General features: G+C 58.5%; 2 protein-coding genes across 10 annotated transcripts in view; one reads left to right on the top strand and one right to left on the bottom strand.

Annotated features, from left to right (window-relative positions):
* SMPD3 (sphingomyelin phosphodiesterase 3) overlaps positions 1-10,427 on the top strand; it is a 91,983-nt gene extending 81,556 nt beyond the window's left edge. For both annotated transcript variants that reach the window (XM_010355043.2, XM_010355044.2), the window contains exons 4-9: positions 3,807-3,882; positions 3,992-4,147; positions 5,007-5,096; positions 5,301-5,364; positions 7,090-7,246; positions 7,473-10,427. In XM_010355043.2, the coding sequence (XP_010353345.1) occupies positions 3,807-3,882; positions 3,992-4,147; positions 5,007-5,096; positions 5,301-5,364; positions 7,090-7,246; positions 7,473-7,574 (645 nt within the window). In that variant the 3' untranslated portion in view covers positions 7,575-10,427. The remainder of the gene's footprint in view (positions 1-3,806; positions 3,883-3,991; positions 4,148-5,006; positions 5,097-5,300; positions 5,365-7,089; positions 7,247-7,472) is intronic.
* Positions 10,428-10,794: 367 nt separating this feature from the next.
* PRMT7 (protein arginine methyltransferase 7) overlaps positions 10,795-17,180 on the bottom strand; it is a 48,043-nt gene continuing 41,657 nt past the window's right edge. For 6 of the 8 annotated variants that reach the window (XM_010355045.2, XM_030924656.1, XM_030924657.1 and 3 more), the window contains 5 exons: positions 16,915-17,076; positions 15,446-15,520; positions 12,814-12,974; positions 11,908-12,004; positions 11,440-11,653 (listed from right to left, as the gene is read on the bottom strand). In XM_010355045.2, coding sequence (XP_010353347.1) covers positions 11,456-11,653; positions 11,908-12,004; positions 12,814-12,974; positions 15,446-15,520; positions 16,915-17,076 — 693 coding nt within the window. In that variant the 3' untranslated portion in view covers positions 11,440-11,455. Of the gene's footprint in view, positions 10,940-11,439; positions 11,654-11,907; positions 12,005-12,813; positions 12,975-15,445; positions 15,521-16,914; positions 17,077-17,180 lie in introns of those variants that run through there. The other 2 variants (XM_030924663.1, XM_030924655.1) reach the window with 2 other exon arrangements.

Below are 17,180 nucleotides of genomic sequence, written 5' to 3'. Positions count from 1 at the left end.
TCAAACTCTCGACCTCAGGTGATCCACCCACCTCGGCCTTCCAAAGTGCTGGGATTACAGGCGTTTTCCACCACACCCAACCTTGACCAATATTTTAAAATCAAGATATTTCACAGACTTTGCAGGTTCTCTCAGCAGCCCCAGGCCTGCCACATTCCACACCCCATGTGGCTGCAGTGAGCTGGAGCCGTGTTTGGCTGCTGTGCAGTGGGGTTTCCCAGCGACCACCATGGTACCTGCCTGGGAGTGGGACTCTGCAGCTTCCATTTCTGTCCTTTCTGAGGCCCCTCTGCTTTGAACTGGCCCAGATCTCTCCCCCAAGCCCCCAGCCCTGCATTTGGCTGCCTCCAGGACACACCCCCATTCACTCGCAAACCAGACTCAGCCTCTGCCCCAGGCTGCTCCTTTTCTGGGTTCTGCCATCCTGAAGCCAGAAGGACCACCTTGGCTGCTCTGTCCTGTGTCCGACCCATCCATCCCTGGCCCCTAGCTCACTTTCCAGATGGCCCTGGGTGCACCCCACATCTCCAGCTCCCTTAGCCCAGGCCCCCTCTTCTGCATCAGGCCTGCTGTGGTTTCGGTCACCCTCCCACTCCAGCTGTCCCCCCTCCTCCTTGTCCAAGGCCAGGTGTGACTCCTCTTATGCCCTCTACTGCCTCGGGAAAAGTCTGACCTTCACTTTGTACCGCCTCCCCGCCGCCCCCCCCCCCCCCCCCGCCACCCTTAGCTCCAGCCCTGCCCCAGCCACAAACCCCACGAGAGGCCCCTGCACCCCTTGCCCCTGCCTGTCTTGGTCCCATACTGGATGTGGCCACACCACCTCATAGAGCTCCCTCAGCGGCCGCCCGCACAATCCACTCTTCCCTTCATGGGCTCCTCTGCCCTCGTGCCCAGGGTCTTGTCTGTCCATCAGACAGAGCACCAGGACAGCAGAGCTGTGGCGTGCCCGGCACACGCGGACCCCAGCGCAGCGAAGTGAAGTATGTGGGGCTGCCTCAGGGAGAGGCCCAGCCGGAGAGGGGCTGGGATGCCGGAGGGACTCGCTGCAGAAGCCAGCGGTCCCCTCCTCCCCAGAAGGCCCTCGTGGTTTCCCGTGTGGGACTTCAGAGCCTTCAGGGAGATGTGGCTCTGTGAAGGAAGGGACTGGAATCCTTTTTCCTCACCTACAATAGAGCCTCATTCTGGACGCCTCTTCTGTTGACAGTCTTTGCCCGCCAGGACTCAAAGGCACAGCCTCTCGTATGATTGTTTGTTTTTGCAAGAGAAACACAAGGCTCTGTGGCTCCCAAGGCCGCGAGCCAGGAATCAATAAGGCCCAGCAAATAATCAAGTGGGTCTTGGCAAGATCACACAGCCGATGAGGAGGGAGAAGCGGGGCGGGAGGCAGCAGGGCCTCACCACTCCTCCCTCCAGTGGGTTCTTGTCGTGCAGGCCAAGTCTGAGGCCTCCCTGCGGGTGTCCGACCCTGCCCGGGCCGCAGCATGGGGCAGGTGACACCAAGTGCTGGGTGAGTGAGAGGCTTACGCCTTAAGACCGACAAACGGGCTGCTGAGGAGACACCTGGCAGACACCAGTCCCTCAGAAAGCAGCGCAAAGCAGCTCCGACAAACAGACCCCACTGGAAGCTGCATAGACCACGTGAGCCTGTGACCCCAGCCCACGACTCCACTTCTGGCCTCAGTGTGTTCAATGGTAAAAGTGGCATCACTTTACCACGTGCCTGAGCGGTTATAAGGACCCAGCAAAGTAATGTCCATGTGCCTCCCCAACCCAGCACAAACACGCCCGGCCTGAGATGATCCTCACAGAGGAGGAGCAGTAGTTGCCTGAAGATGGCGCCCCCGTGTGGCCATTTATTTATTTATTTATTTAGAGTCTGGTTCTGTCCCCCAGGCCAGAGTGGTCCAATGGGGGATCTTGGCTCACTGCAACCTCAGCCCCCCAGGTCCAAGAGATTCTCCTGCCTCAGCCTCCCGGATAGCTGGGATTACAGGCATGCACGCCCAGCTTTTTTTTTTTTTTTTTTTTTTTTTGAGACAAGAGTCTTGCTCCGTCGCCCAGGCTGGAGTGCAGTGGTATGATCTTGGCTCACTGTGACCTCCGCCTCCCAGGTTCAAGTGATTCTCCTGCCTCACCCTCCTGAGTAGCTGGGATTACAGGCATGTACCACCATGCCTGGCTAATTTTTGTATTTTTAGTAGAGAGAGGGTTTCGCCATGTTGGTCAGGCTGGTCTCGAACTCCTCAACTCAGGTGATCCGCCCACCTCGGTCTCCCAAAGTACTGGGATTACAGGCGTGAGCCACCGTGCCCAGCCTCATATGGGCTTTTGAGCAGGGCAGCTTCATAAATATTTTGTTTTTGCAGCAGAACCATCAATGCTGTGTGCTCTCACAGCCATTCTGGGGGCAGGGATGCTGTTAGGCTAAGGTTTGTGTCTGTGAGCAAGAAGTGAATGGTGAACCTATGGGGCCGAACAGCCAGACGTTCCATACCCCTGGGTGCCAGGGAAGGAAGGCTGTGCATGTTAGGGCTGGGAAGGCGATGAAGAGCTGTAGAAGGCCAGGAGCACCTGTTGCTGAGGACCTCCAGAGAGAGGAGATAATACCAGCCCGACTGACCGCAGCAGCAAAGGAAGGACAGAGCCGACCGAGGCTGTCGGAGCAGATAGGCTGTGATGTTCGCGCTGCTGTGAGCTCCACAGATGCAAGGCACCCACCGTTCAGCCCTCAGCCCTCAGCTAACAACTGGGACAGGTGGCGTGTCCTGCCCAGCCACCTCCCTGGAGTGCTTTTTGGGTCTGGGGTCTCCTCATCTTGGGAAACCCAGTCTGGAATGGATTTGCACAGCTTGGGGAGGGCACAGAGGCACAAGAGGGAGGGAATCCCAGGGGCAGGGGATGAGGAGCCGGCGAGCAACCTCTCTGTGCAGGGTGTCTCCATGACCATCCCTCACCTCTCCTGGGCCGGGCACTGACAAGGGTCCCATCTCGCCCCCCACCTGGGGTAGGGCAGTTATGAGTTGCCTGTGGGGTACAGTGGAGATGCCCATTTGTATTAAGCCAGTCTTTGGGGGCCTGCCAGGGTCACCAGCCACCTGGCGGGTGGAAGGCTCTGTCTTGGGTAAAGGAGGTAAGCAGGAGGTTGGGGCAGAGGGGAGGCCTGAAGAGGCTGCCGCCATAGTGGGCTCAGGATGGAGCCAGGGGTGTTCAGGGGCCGGCCTAGGACACGGACCAGGGAGCTCTCAACCCTGGGGACTGGGGACGACGGGACCACGGCCTGTAAAGCAGATGACTCACCATGCAGCCAGAAGGTGACGAGGCCAGGAGGGGCAGGGTCTGGGCCTCTTACCATGTGGGGTGGGCTCTGAGGCCACACCATGGCACAGGGGCAACCCCCTGAGATTTCAGAGGGAGAGAGCACCAGGGTGTGACTGAGGGAGGGAGGAAAGAGCCACAGGCAGGAGTGGACAAGGAATTGAGAGGCGTGGCCATGCTGGTCACTGGGAGATGGCAGGGCCTGGGCCTCGGGGGAGCCTTGGTGCGGTTCGGCACTTCCCCCACACTTTGCACAGATGGCCGCCGGCACTCCCCACGCCACAGGCCGAGAGTTTCTTTCAGCATCTGCCTCCGGCCCAGATCCGTAAGCTCCTAGAAGCAGGACGCGTCCTGTCCTTACTCGGGCCCCAGAATCTAGCCAGGAGCCTGGCTTGTGAGGGTCTGACCTCGTGGGTGGGCACTGCCAGTGTCCTGTGCTCTCTGGGGCATGGCAACTGGCAGGTGGCAGCACTGACTCCCTCCTCCCCCAGGTGCAGGTGGGAAGCACACCTCAGGACCAAAGAATCGTTGGGTACATCGCCTGCACACACCTGCACGCCCCGCAAGGTAGGGCTGCCACCCACCTGTGATTTTCTAGGGATGGGATCAGTGCCTGGGGCCTAGCTGGGGTCTGGGGCGAGCTTCATCATCCAGTCTCTGTACTTCTGCCCTGCAGAGGACAGCGCCATCCGGTGTGGGCAGCTGGACCTGCTTCAGGACTGGCTGGCTGATTTCCGAAAATCTACCTCCTCGTCCAGCGCAGCCAACCCCGAGGAGCTGGTGGCATTTGATGTCGTCTGCGGAGATTTCAACTTTGACAACTGCTCCTCTGGTGAGGCTGGGCTCCTCCCCACTCGGGTCTCCAGCTCTGGGGAGGCTGTGGGCTCAGTCACAGCTAGACAGACTTCGTTACCAGCTCAGAGAATTCCTGCTCCTCGAGAGCGTGTGGGTGGGGTATTTAGCAAGACTGATTTCTCTGCCCCCTGGAAATCCTAGAACAGGAAGAGCCCACGCTCTGCCTAGAAAGCTGGAGACAGGGATGCCCTAAAAATGAACCTCTGACAAGGAAGGCTGGGGGCCTCTGAAGCAGACGCAGGACGAGTCCACTAGTAACACTCATCAACGGGGTGCTGCGCTCTCACTTTGAGCCAGCTGCCATTCTAATTGCTGTTTCACTTAAGTCTCTTAACAACCCTGAGAGGGAAGCATTGCATGTCTCCACGTGGTGTGGTGGAGGAAGCTGAGACTCAGAGAGGGTGCAGAACCAGCCCAAGGTCACACAGCCAGGCAGTGATTGCACAGGGATCTGAACCCTGGGAATTGCGCCTTAAACCATTAGGGTAAAAGAGCAAACACTTGCTGTAAATAACTGATCTGTGGATCCAATGACCATACAGACCTTGTGGGGACCTTCTTTCCTCTGTCCAAGGACAGTGGTCACTGTAACTGTCCTCAGAGGGAAGGCTGAAGACCAGGGCGTGTGCTGGGGAGGTGTTCTCAAGGACACAGAAAAGCAGTGACAAATGAAGCATAGGGGCACCTGACTGGGACCGAGATCCCACCGAGGGGCAGTGGCCTAAAGGACAGGGACCTGGCAGCACATGGGGAGTAACTGATGGGAAGCAGGGGCGCAGGTCGTGTGGGACAGCAAAGCCCGCTAATGCCTCAGCGTTTCCTCCCTCCCCGCACAGACGACAAACTGGAGCAGCAGCACTCTCTGTTCACCCACTACAGGGACCCCTGCCGCCTGGGGCCCGGGGAGGAGAAGCCGTGGGCCATCGGTGAGCTGGGGCTGGGGAAGGAGGATGGGGACTGGGCTCCCCACAGGCTTCCCTCAAAGACCACTAGGACCTGCCCCCAAGACCCCACTGCTGGGGAAGGGCCCCACTGCTGCCCCTGGCTAGCCTGTGCCCACAGAGACCACCCCCTAGAGGCTGCCTGGGCCCCACCTGCAGCGACCGCTGTCGTCCCATTTTCCCCCGCAGGTACTCTGCTGGACACGAATGGCCTGTATGATGAGGACGTGTGCACCCCCGACAACCTGCAGAAGTAAGCACTGCACTCCCAGGCTGGGGACAAGGCACTGAGGCCCTGACTCAGGTGGAGACAGGGACTGGGCGGGACCCACACGGGAGAGCTCAGCTTGGGCTCATGAGGGCTTTTGTTTGGCGGAAACCTGTCCCTCATCCCACCTTTGAGAGCTTTTGAGAGCTGGGAGCTGGGCCAGGCAGGTAGACGTCAGGCCCTTACGCCCAGGGGGACTGGCCTTGCTAAATCTCTAGGGGTGTTTCCTAAACCTGTTTTCAGGAGCTGGCCCCTGCCTGCTGGGTACAGGAAAGGGCCTGGAATTGCCCAGGCCCAGGCCACAGGTCGACCCCTGTGAAAGAGTTGCTGGGTATGGCGCCTGCTGCAGGCAGCCTGGTAGCTTGCAGTCCCAATCAGGCAAATACAGACACCAGCAGCAATAACACAGCCGACCATTTTCAAAGTAGACACAGTTCCATCCCAGCCAACATTCATTCTTGTGCCCAGTGAGATGTCCATAAAGAACACATCTGAGAGGCCAACAGCAGAACCAATTTATAATTCACAGCCTGAGACTGCAGTCACGGCGATGGTTCCTTGCAGCTAATTTGAGCCAATTAATTAGATTATAGACTAAATTTGAAACATCATCCTATGCTGAGAAAATTCTTTTTATGAGATGATGATTAAAAAATGACTACCAGTAACTCTCAGATCATTGATGCTGGAATTAATTATCAAAGGCAAAGGACAGTGATGGATTCCATTTCTGAGCTGTAACAATGTTCTGAATGTCATTAGTGTATTTATCTTAAGGCTGATAAAAACCTTGTGGAAGCCCATGTTTGCAGGCCCTGCCTCACTGGCTGCCCCTTTTCCATCCGTCCAGGCACTCACTGACCTGGCGGCCTGTGCAGGGTCTCTCACCACTGCACTTCCCATCCCAGGCCCTGGCCCAAGCCTGCCCTCTGCAGTGGGGGCTCCCAGGAGGGGCTCCTAAGCCTCCGGCCCAGTGGTGCTGAGGCCCCAGGGGACAGGCTGACAGGAAGGGGACAGGCACACTGCTTGTCTCAGGGCAACAGTGCCAGAAAGGGATTCCAGATGTCACATCCCCCCACTCCAGCGTCCTGCCCTCCCTGTGGATCCCTAGCACCATCATGGGTTTCCTCACTCAGAAGCTGGATGACAGCCTGTTCCCTGAAGTGTCTTGGGGCCCACAGCAACCACTCTCGTTTCAGAGGAGGAGACAGAGGCTTGGAGGCTCGGTGACATAAGCAGAGTCACACAGCCACGTAGGGACAGCCCCACATGAGACTCCTCGGAGGTGCTTTCCTGGTTCCCTCAGCCCCGTCAACCTGGGAACAACAGTCACAGGGGTCCCCAAGACTCACGGCAAAGACCAAGCTCCCCAAAACAGCCCCGTTGGCTCAGGGCAGAAGCCCATTCTGGGGAATGGGTGGGATCAGTTCTGTCCGAGTTCAGAAAGGGAAAGGGAGTGCTGGCCATGCTGGCGTGGACAGGACACCTCGACAGGCTCCGGAGCCCCGATTCAGCCAGGAACCCACAGGCGACTGGGCCTGTCCCCAGCTGAGGCCCTTTTTGGGCCCGCAGGAGAGACAGATCTTAAACCCAGAGCTTTGGTGCCACCACCCGCTCCCGCACTGGGGGGAGACCGTGGCTCCACACACAGCTCCTGCCAGGCCCAGGAGCGGGCATGGGGGCTCACCTGCCTCCTGCATGTGTGGACAGGGTCCTGGAGAGCGAGGAGGGCCGCAGGGAGTACCTGGCGTTTCCCACCAGCAAAAGCTCGGGCCAGAAGGGGCGGAAGGAGCTGCTGAAGGGCAACGGCCGGCGCATCGACTACATGCTGCACGCAGAGGAGGGGCTGTGCCCGGACTGGAAGGCCGTGAGTCGGGCGGGCCCATGCAAAGAGAGAGTGGGGCCTGGGCCCTGCAGCTCTCGACAGCTGACTCCCTGAGACCCCACGCCCCGTCACTCCCTCAAACCCTTAGGGCCCCAGGTCCCAGCCCACCCCAGCCAGGAGCCTCACTTCCGGGATCCCCAGCCCGCTCCCTGCAGGATGCCCTTGGAATCTGACCAAGGCTGTTTCTCCCCTCTCCCACTCACCCCAGGAGGTGGAAGAATTCAGTTTTATCACCCAGCTGTCCGGCCTGACGGACCACCTGCCGGTAGCCATGCGACTGACCGTGTCTTCAGGGGAGGAGGAGGCATAGACCATCTGGAGCAGTGGGGCCTCTGCCAGCCCTTGGAGCCGCAGCCCATCCCTGGGCCGTGTCCCCTCTATCGAGCTCCCGGTGCTTGGGGGAGGAGGACAGGGACAGGGAGGGAGCCACAGTCAGTGCCCGGGAACCTGGAAGCTGCGCTGCTCTGCGCCTCTGGGCCTCACTGCAGACAGACAGAGGAGTCAGGCCCGCCCCGGGAGCCTCCGGCTGCCTAACCAGTGCCATTCTTTCACAACGTGATTTTCTACAAATCTACAGCACAACCGAGTTTGTAACCCGTGGGTTAGTATGAGGACCGGGTTCATGTACTCTCTGTATCTCTTCTTAAGCTTTGTCCAGGGTTCTTTATTTTTGTCTGCTGCCAATGTCGTCTCGCATGCCTGCACCCTCGCATGCACGCTGCCCGCATGCCACGTGCCACGCCGTAGCCACAGACCCCTTGCTCGGGCCTCACCCAAGGCCAAACTCCAAACACAATCAGAACCAGCCAAAGAAGCACTTCCTGGGCATGGCCACCAGCTCTCCCGCCTCCAGTGTGGGCCGGCTCCCGCAGGGTCCGAGGGCTGCATCTCTACCCGCCAGCCCAGGGCTCTTCCCAGGGTCTCCCATTCAAGGGCGATTACATTTTAAAAAGAAAAACAGAAAAAGGTTAATCACAAAACCAACCCTCACTTCACAGGGTCTGTAAGTCACTCACAGAACTTTGCTCTTCCCGAGACAGGGTCCCTTCACCAGCCCAGGCACAACAGGGTCCAGGAGGCTCTGGCGCCCCGGGCTTCCTCCGGGAGCCTCCCATCTGGGCAGTGGAGCCATAAACGGGGAATCCGAGAAGACAGCATCCACTATTTTTTTTTTTTAACAGGAAGAAGGGACTCAGCATAAAGGGGGGTGGGGGGATCCTGATTTTGAAAATAACCTATTTGTAGCTTCTCTTCTATCAAAGCCACCACATCCTCTTCTTTCTGCCAATCCTCTCTCCCCTCCGGACACCTCTCTGGTTCGGGACCAATCCCTCCCTGGGGACATGCTCCACCTGTGTGCCGGCTGAGCTCAGGAACCCCTGCCTGCCCCCTGGGTCTGCGGCTTTGGTCTCCCAGGTCCATCCTCAACAGCTACCCCAGCCAACACCAAGGCCACAAGAGGACCCCGGCCTAGGAGGCAGGAAGCCAAGGTGTAGACAGCAGCCTGGCCCTCACCAGTGCACAGGCTGGGGCAGCAAGGCTGACAGTTGCCGCATGCCCAGGGCAGGGTGTGGTACTGGCACCCAGGTTCAGCATGGCAGGGCTGGCCAACAGCCTGTGGTCCCCGATCTGCCTCCAGCCCTCAGGCCCCTTCGGCAGCACTGCCTCTGCCCACCTGCCTTTAACAGACGCCAGGGCTGCTCCTGTCATGCCGCGAAGGTTTTGTCTGTTTCAAAGTTTGAGACTCGAGGGACTTTTTGACAATACCCGCTGACCTCCGCTCCTCGTGGTGCCCTGGCCCTGTACCTAGCCTGGCCCAGGGCTGGCTTTGCCTGGCGAGGCTGGAGGGAGCACCAGGACCTGCTGTCTGCTATCAGCCCCTCCTGGTGCTGGTGCCCTGATGCTGTGCCTTGTCACCCATTGAGCTGCAAGAGGGACCAAGAGGAGGCCACGCAGCCAGCCAGACGCCCAGCCCTCTGCTGGGGCAGACAACGCTGCAGAGCCCGGGGAGCCTGGCGCTAGGACGTGCGTCCTTGTGACACTGGCCTGTCTGAACTCACCTGGCCTGGGAAGCACCGTCTGTGCCTGGGTCCAAGCCCTGCCCCCTAGAGTCCAGAGCCAGGAAGGGGCTGCTGAGGGCGAGCGTCCTGCTGGGCTCTCTGCTCGGCCCGCCCCTCCAAGGGTCTGGCCTGTGAGCCTTGACTGGGCTTCATGCTGTGGAGGCCCCCCCCACTCCCAGAAGCAGCTGGGACTCTGCTCACACAAGCAACTGGGCTGGCCCTGGACCCGTAGACCCCGAGCCCGTGCTGGCTGCTTGCACACAGAGAGCAGCTGAGGCCCAGGCAGGGCCCTCACACCAGACCCCAGCATAGCTTCCCCACCCAGGCACCCCCTTCCCGGGGCAGCAGGCGTGGGAGTCAGGGCCGCACGCTCCTCCCCTCCCACCTCACAGGCAGCCTTAGGCAAGTCATTTTCTGTCATCACAAGGTTGCCTCTGCCTAGTCAGGTCCTGGCGTCCAGAGTAAGGACGTGCGGCCCCCAGGCCCCTGCACACCTCCCTCAGCGCCAAGGCCGGGATCCCCTACCCACGTGTCTCATAGTGGCTGCCTGTGGATTCCCGGGCCTTGTGTACAGGCCAGGCCCTTCCACTGATTTTTAAAAGTGAAACATTGCTGAATCTCAGATTCTGTGGCATCTAAGGCCTAGCAGGGGTGGGCACACGGGTCACCCGAGGCCCACACCAAGGCTCTGTGCCTGCCCTAGGCCCAGTCACGAAGGAAGCCACGAGGCGTGGGGGCCGCTGAGGAAGGAAATGTTCATTTTCATTTGTCCATAACCACCTTAAGTTTTAAGTATATTAATCTTGATGCTTTTTAACTATTGCTTTTTAACTTGCTGAGATTTAGAAATACTGTTATAAAAAAACTTTTTTAATTTCTGTATTTTTTCTGTATTGTATCTTCACGGGACATTAGGGGTTTTCTATGGTAAGCACACCTACGGTTTTGGTAACATTATCAAATATATATCCAGACGGTTCTTCCCTAGAAGAAAAATCTTGACACCTGATAAAATATTTTGAGAAGAGAGGTGTTCTTTTTCCTTATTGGTGCTGAAAGGAAGGATGGATAACGAGGAGAAAATAAAACTGTGAGGCTCAAGGCTGGTGTTCTCTACTTATTTCAGCGACAAGCTGGGGCCAGGCCTCAGGGGCACGCCTGGGGCAGGGGATGGAGTTCCTGCCTCCAACTGCAGGACAGGAGCTGCCCAAGTCTGCCTAAATCCGAGGACACCGGAACTCTGCTCATACAGGCAGCTCGGTTGGCCTGGCACAAGCCTCACCTCCTGAGCTGTGAGCCAGAAGCCACTGGGTTCTCACTTGGTGTCTGCTGTTACCTGAGAGCTGGGACATAACCAAAGGGGGTTAGCGTGTGAGAGAAGCAAGGCCACAGCGCCTCTGGCCTCTCTAGTGAAGCAGGGCTGCTCCCTGCTGTACCCCACCTGCAGGAGGGGCTTTCCAATCCGAGGGTGGTGCAGGGAACAGGGCTGCCTCCCGGCTCCCCTGATAGCCACTTTCCTGGGTCTGCATCTCAGTAACTGCTCTGGGACAGCTGCCTTGTGTCCAGTCTCAGGTCCTGGCAGGCTACCAGCTGGTGCAGCACTGAGGCCAAACACCTATGGATGTGGCTTCAAGTTACCCGGCAGGTGAAAGGGCCAGAACCCAGGCCCAGCCAGGGTCTTCAAGCCCCAGAGACCCAGCCATACTCAGTGTCTCCACCCTCCTAGCAGAAGCCAGAAGAGCAGGGACCCGGAGATCCCCGAGTGGGACGGGCAGGACACGCTCCTGCCATGGGGACTGCTCGCCAAGGGTGGCGTGGACAACCCCACCCGCCAGCCCCACAAGCCCCCCGTGGTCCCACTTCCTCCCCAGCTGGGGAGAGATGTCTCCACGCTGGAGCTTTCTCAGCACCTCAAAAGCATAAGCAGAGGGGGCTCCCCCGCCCCTCCAGGGCTCCAAATTCAGTCACCCTCTCATGCTCCCTGCCACAGCTGGAGCCAGAGGCCAGCAGTGCAAAGATACAACGTGGCGCAGTCTTTCCCATCCCCGAGGCCGAGCAGCTCCCGGAGAGGAGAGGAGAGCCTTCAGCCTTCCCCACTAGAAAGCCATGAGCCACTCAGAACCCACAGCCCTCAGGCCACTTTATTGCTTAGGAGTGGTGAGTCTGGGGTGTCTGCAAGCCTGAACTCCATGGTGATGTCGCCTGTGTCGGGGTGAAACTCCACTGCATAGCTGACCGTCTGTGGGCCGCCCAGCGGTGCTCTGGGATCCGGGACAGGGCTGAAGAAGTAGACAGCCTGCTTGCAGTGGGGGTTCCAGCAGCAGCCTCCCTGTAGGATGAAGAGCAGGACGATGGTGAGAGCTCCCTGGCACCTGAGCCTCCTTCCTGGCCAGCCTCCAGCCCAAGCAGCTCGCAGCAGAGAGAAGCTGCGCAGGGGCCAGATGTCCCAGGACCACCGGGGGGTCATCATCTGGCCCGAAGAACTTGTGTGAGACACCCAGAGCACAGGGGCAGGGAGGCCTCCCCAGGCGGCGCCTGCTCTCAGGGTCTGCACACACACTGGGCTCGGCGCGCAGGCACTACCTCGGGGTCTGCAGGCTCCAGGAGGCCAGTGCTGAGCGTGCACTCCGGTGTCAGGTGGTACTCCATCCACAGCACTGCTGCGTGGCTCCTCCCAGGCCTGCCAAGGAGAGGGGGGGCCCAGCAGAAGCAGTCACACAAGAGGCAGGGGGGCATGGCTGCAGTTCCTGCTGCTTTCCAGAAACCTGTGGTCTTCCCCATTTCCTTCCTGCCCCTCCGGGAGCTCCTAGTGCCACATCCAACTGAATGTTCCTCAGAAAAACCCCAGCCAGAACAGCCGCAGCTGAGCCCCTACCTGAGCCAACCCGAGCCCTGCAGCCGGGCCACACACGGGGCAGGGCCAGTGTGGTTGCAGGGTCCAGGGGGCTTGAGGCACAGCCTGGCACTGAAGGCTGGAAAGCCCCTCTGATAGCCCAGACAGCAACCCTGGGAGCTCAGTTGGCGGCGCGCGCCCTGTCCCGAGTTGGGAGGTGCTTCCGGGGAAGAAGTCACTCCTCGGGCAAGAGTGGGGTGAGGGCCGGAGTGGGACAGGGCTGCCCGTGCCTGGACGCCAGCAGCACTCCCTGACCCTGACCTGCTTCAGCTCCCAGGAGGGTGCAGGAAAACGGTGCATCGGTGACCACAGGAACTAAGCTCCCATCTTTCTGAGGTGTGATCCAATAAGGGAGCCTCAGCTGTGGGGAGTGAGCAGAGCCCTCCCTGGCTCCCCCCGCCGACTGGCACACATGGGACCGTGGGAACCACCACACACGTAGGACCACTCTGACAGGGAAGGGCAAGGTCGCGGGAAGGACGAATACCCCATCCACGTGTCAGCATCTCCCAGGCCAGCTGTGCTCACCATGGTGGTGAGAACTCCAAGGGCAAGCAGCAGCCCCTCCCTGCCCCCCGGGCCCTCCCTACACCCACCTCCTGAGCTCCATGGTGCCCTCGGCACACAGGAGCCGTGGGGGCACCAGCTGCCGGAAGTCAAAGGCCAGGATCTGCCGGGGCTCGGAGAGGCTGCGGCACGGGTACTCCCACAGTGGGTGGGGCTCAGCCTCCTTGCTCTCCCTGAAGTCCAGGGCACGCTGCGAACAGAAAGGGGCCTGGGGGCTGCAGAGACAGGCCGGCAGCCAGACAGAGGGACCCCTCCCCGGCTTGGCTCCCACTGACTGCAGTCACAAGGGGTGTGTGTTCTCCCATAAAGATGCTGAGCGCCCAGCAGACCAGCGGCTCCCTGTCTCTGCCACTCCTGTCTCATCAGTGGCTCCCCAGGCACCTCTGGCTCTGAGCCCTCGCTCTCCGGATTTTTTTTTTTTTTTTTTTTGAGACGGAGTCTTGGTCTGTCGCCCAGGCTGGAGTGCAGTGGTCGGATCTCAGCTCACTGCAAGCTCCGCCTCCTGGGCTTTCGCCATTCTCCTGCCTCAGCCTCCCGAGTAGCTGAGACTACAGGCGCCCGCCACCTCGCCCGGCTAGTTTTTTGTATGTTTTAGTAGAGACGGGGTTTCACCGTGTTAGCCAGGATGGTCTCGATCTCCTGACCTCATGATCCGCCCGTCTCGGCCTCCGAAAGTGCTGGGATTACAGGCTTGAGCCACCACGCCCGGCCCGCTCTCCGGATTTTTAAGATGGGGTGGTGCACCTGTCTCAAGCTGTTCTGAGGACCACATGTCTACATCACTGGTGAGAACACCCAGCACCTAGAAACTTGGTGACCACCACAGCTGTGTGGCCCTGACAGGTGGGGCCCAGGCCATGGGGAGGGATAAATGTGTTACAGTACAGCCTCGGTGCCTGGTGGCAGGTTGGGGGCACCTGCATCCAGGAGGGATGCAGAAAGCTGCCTGGAGGAGGGGAGCCGACAGTCAAATGGGAGCCGGCAGAAGGGCCAGAGGGGGCCCTTGAGGATAGAGCTAAGCCACGAGAGCAGGCCAGGGCATCCAGGCCAGCTAGGCCACTCTGCAGGGGTGGCGTGGGGGAGCTATCCAGGGCATTCCTGCAGTGGGGATGTGGCCAGACTCAGATCTACAAGTTTATGTTGGGCTCTTTGTGGAGGACGGCCAGAGCAGGAGGGGCCCAAACCAGGACGGCAGCAGTCAGGGGACAGCCTGGGTTGGAGGCTCACCGGGAGCACGAAGACCAATGGCAGGGTACGGGAGGACTCGCGAGGGAGGATGCCCAGGGCCCTGGGCCTGGCTGGTCGTGTGAAGTGGCGCCAGGTCTAAGACAGGGCACTGGAAGGGCCAGGCTGAGGGTGGGGAAGGGCAGGTGGATTTGGAAAGCATAAAAAAATGCCTGGCGCCCCACTGTGGGATACGCACCACTCTCAGCCATCTGCCTGAGCACACAAGAGACAGACACTGACCCAGGACCAGAGTGGCAGAACCGTATCACCAAGAGGGGACACAGACAGCCAGCCTGGGCAGGCCAAGAGCAGGGGCCCAAGGGAGGAATACAGCACATGGATCCAGAGCATGTAGAGCTCAGCACGAAGGAGATTTCTAGAAGCATGGAACAGTCAGTGATCTGCTGTAAGGGGCAGGCAAGATGCAAACTGAAAATATCCACTAGGTTTAATTTACTTAAAAGTGTTCACACACAGGCAATCCATGTTCACTGTGGGAAAATGTGCATAGAAAGGTGAGCAGCAGCAGCAAAGCCCCACCTCCCCATGCACAGCTGCTGCTGCGGGGCCGCCGCTGCTTCCTGCTCCTCCGGAGTCTATGAGATTTCTTTTTTTTGAGACAGGGTCTTCCTCTCTCACCCAGCCTGGAGGCAGTGGCACAAACGCAGCTCACTGCAGCCTCGACCTCCCAGGCTAAAGCCATCCTCCCACCTTAGCCTCTTGAGTAGCTCTGAATACAGGCGTGCACTACCATGCCTGGCTTTTTTGTAGACACAGGGTCTTGCTATATTGCCCAGGCTGGTCTTGAACTTCTGGGCTCAAGCAATCCACCTGCCTCAGCTTCCCAGAGTGCTGGGATGACAAGCAGGAGCCACGTGCATTTCCTTAATACACAGCACGGCCCATGCTCCTCACCCTGCCCCTCTCACATGGATGGAACAGGACTCTCAGCTTCAGTCCCCATGAATCCAAGAACCACTGGCACTGTCAGGACGGCCCATGATTCTGGGGAACGTAGGCCCAGTTACTACTGTTCAGGGCGCTGCCAACCCCTACACCATGTAAATAACCTGTGGGACACTCCTCAGGTACCCCTCCCTGGGAATGGAGCCCCCACCGTGGAAATGACTGCCTAAGAAGGTTCCTAGACTGTTTTTGGAAAGGCTGCCCCAACAGGAAACAAGCTGCTGGCACTGGCGGGGGTAGTTCCAATGACAGGACGTGCGGGCCCAGTGGAGATTCTGACTCAGGGTGACAGCACGGAGCCAAGAACAGGGCTGGTACCAAGCAATGCTCATGGTGAACCACACAAAATGGCAGCACCTGACCTCACTGCCCCCAACAGAAGAGCCCGTGCTGCCCAAGCCAGGACCCTGTCAGAGGCCTGTGCCACAGGAGCAGGTGGGTGGGACTGCGCAGTGTGGCCCTGCTTACCTTAATCATGTCGTCCATGACGTGCACATCGAAGCCTTCGCAGTCACCACAGGGGCTCCGGATCCGCCACAGGTCCTGTGAGGAAGGAGCAGCCCCGTCCACACCCGCCCGCCAAGGCACAGGGAAGTGCGGCAGCAAGAACAAGAGGCACATCTTGCTGTTCCCTGCACACGTGAAAGAGACCCCCAAGCATGAAGGGGCTCAGAGAGAACAAAGATCCACAGCGGATTCTGTAACAGACTGGGTTGGGTGGGAACCTGCAAGCTCCGACATGACACCTGAGTCCTCTCCTTTAAGGGACAGTCAGCCAAAGCTACCAGGCTGGGGACTGCACACTCCTACCTGGGCCATCCTGAACACCATTTCTTCAGGAAGAAATCTGTAAGCCAATTCTCTCCCCAGCATCATCTCCAGTTCACGAGGATGCCAGGGAAAGAAAAAGGCCCTGCCAAGAGGAATCCAGAGGACACTCAGGCCACACGGCCTTCCCTCCCTTCCTCCTGGTCACACGCATGGATCATGACATCCCCTCTTTGGCCATGAAAACCAGTATTCATGTGGAAATCTTATTAGGTAAACAAGTAACACAGGAGAAATGCCCAGAATTTGTGATGGAGCCACTAAGCTAAGAGAGAAAACCACTCTCATCAAACGAGATACGCTCTCCATCCAGGGTAAAGCTTTTCGAAATCCTTTTAATAAAACTGCCCTTCCCAAAATGACTTTGTGACTGTGGTTCTGCTTTGATGAGAAAATTAAAAGGAAGCTTTGGCCGGGCGCGGTGGCTCAAGCCTGTAATCCCAGCACTTTGGGAGGCCGAGACGGGCGGATCACGAGGTCAGGAGATCGAGACCATCCTGGCTAACACGGTGAAACCCCATCTCTACTAAAAAAAAATACAAAAAGCTAGCTGGGCGAGGTGGTGGGCGCCTGTAGTCCCAGCTACTTGGGAGGCTGAGGCAGGAGAATGGCGTAAACCCGGAAGGCGGAGCTTGCAGTGAGCTGAGATCCGGCTACTGCACTCCAGCCCGGGCGACAGAGCGAGACTCCGTCTCAAAAAAAAAAAAAAAAAAAAAAAGGGAAGCTTTTCCATTTTTTCTTGCATAAAGCAGCTGACTCTCCCATCTCAAAATGCTTTTAACAACTAAAGCCTCAGCTCTTAATGAGAGCAGAGCAGGCCACACGGCATGGCTTCTGAAATGTTTAATTTATATTTTTTAATTATTCTGATAAGCCACAATTGTAAAATGACAACACTCAGCCATTTACATTTCATATGTCAAATTATCGCATTTTTAAAAAGGCAAGCATCTTCTATTCAACCCGACAGTGTGCTGACACAGAAAGAAAACACAAGCTCCAATCATCAAGGCCAGAGTTGCTCTACAGGCGCCCAAGGTTCCTGCAAGAAAACAAGGTTCCCCACCTGCCTCCTCTGCTTTTTTCTGCAACACCCCCGGGTGGCCTACCCTGAACTCCACAACGACAGCGTGCAGCGAGGCCGCCTGGGGCATCACCACGGCGCCTGGCCCCAGGTGCCGGTCCACAGCGGTCCGCACGTACCAGAAGTAGAGGTTGTGCCAGGGCAGCAGGCTGGTAGTGAAGAACGGCTCGCCCAGGAGGAGAGAGACCTGGTGAGCAGGGCGAGAAGCAGGGTCCCATGTGTCAGGAGGTGTCAGGAGCGTTCACAGGAACAGGGAGCAATAGGCCACTCAGTCACTCAAGTCACTCCCTC

This window comes from Rhinopithecus roxellana, chromosome 20 (assembly GCF_007565055.1).
Source record: "Rhinopithecus roxellana isolate Shanxi Qingling chromosome 20, ASM756505v1, whole genome shotgun sequence".
Lineage (NCBI taxonomy): Eukaryota > Metazoa > Chordata > Mammalia > Primates > Cercopithecidae > Rhinopithecus > Rhinopithecus roxellana.
This window is presented reverse-complemented; position numbering and strand designations above follow the sequence as displayed.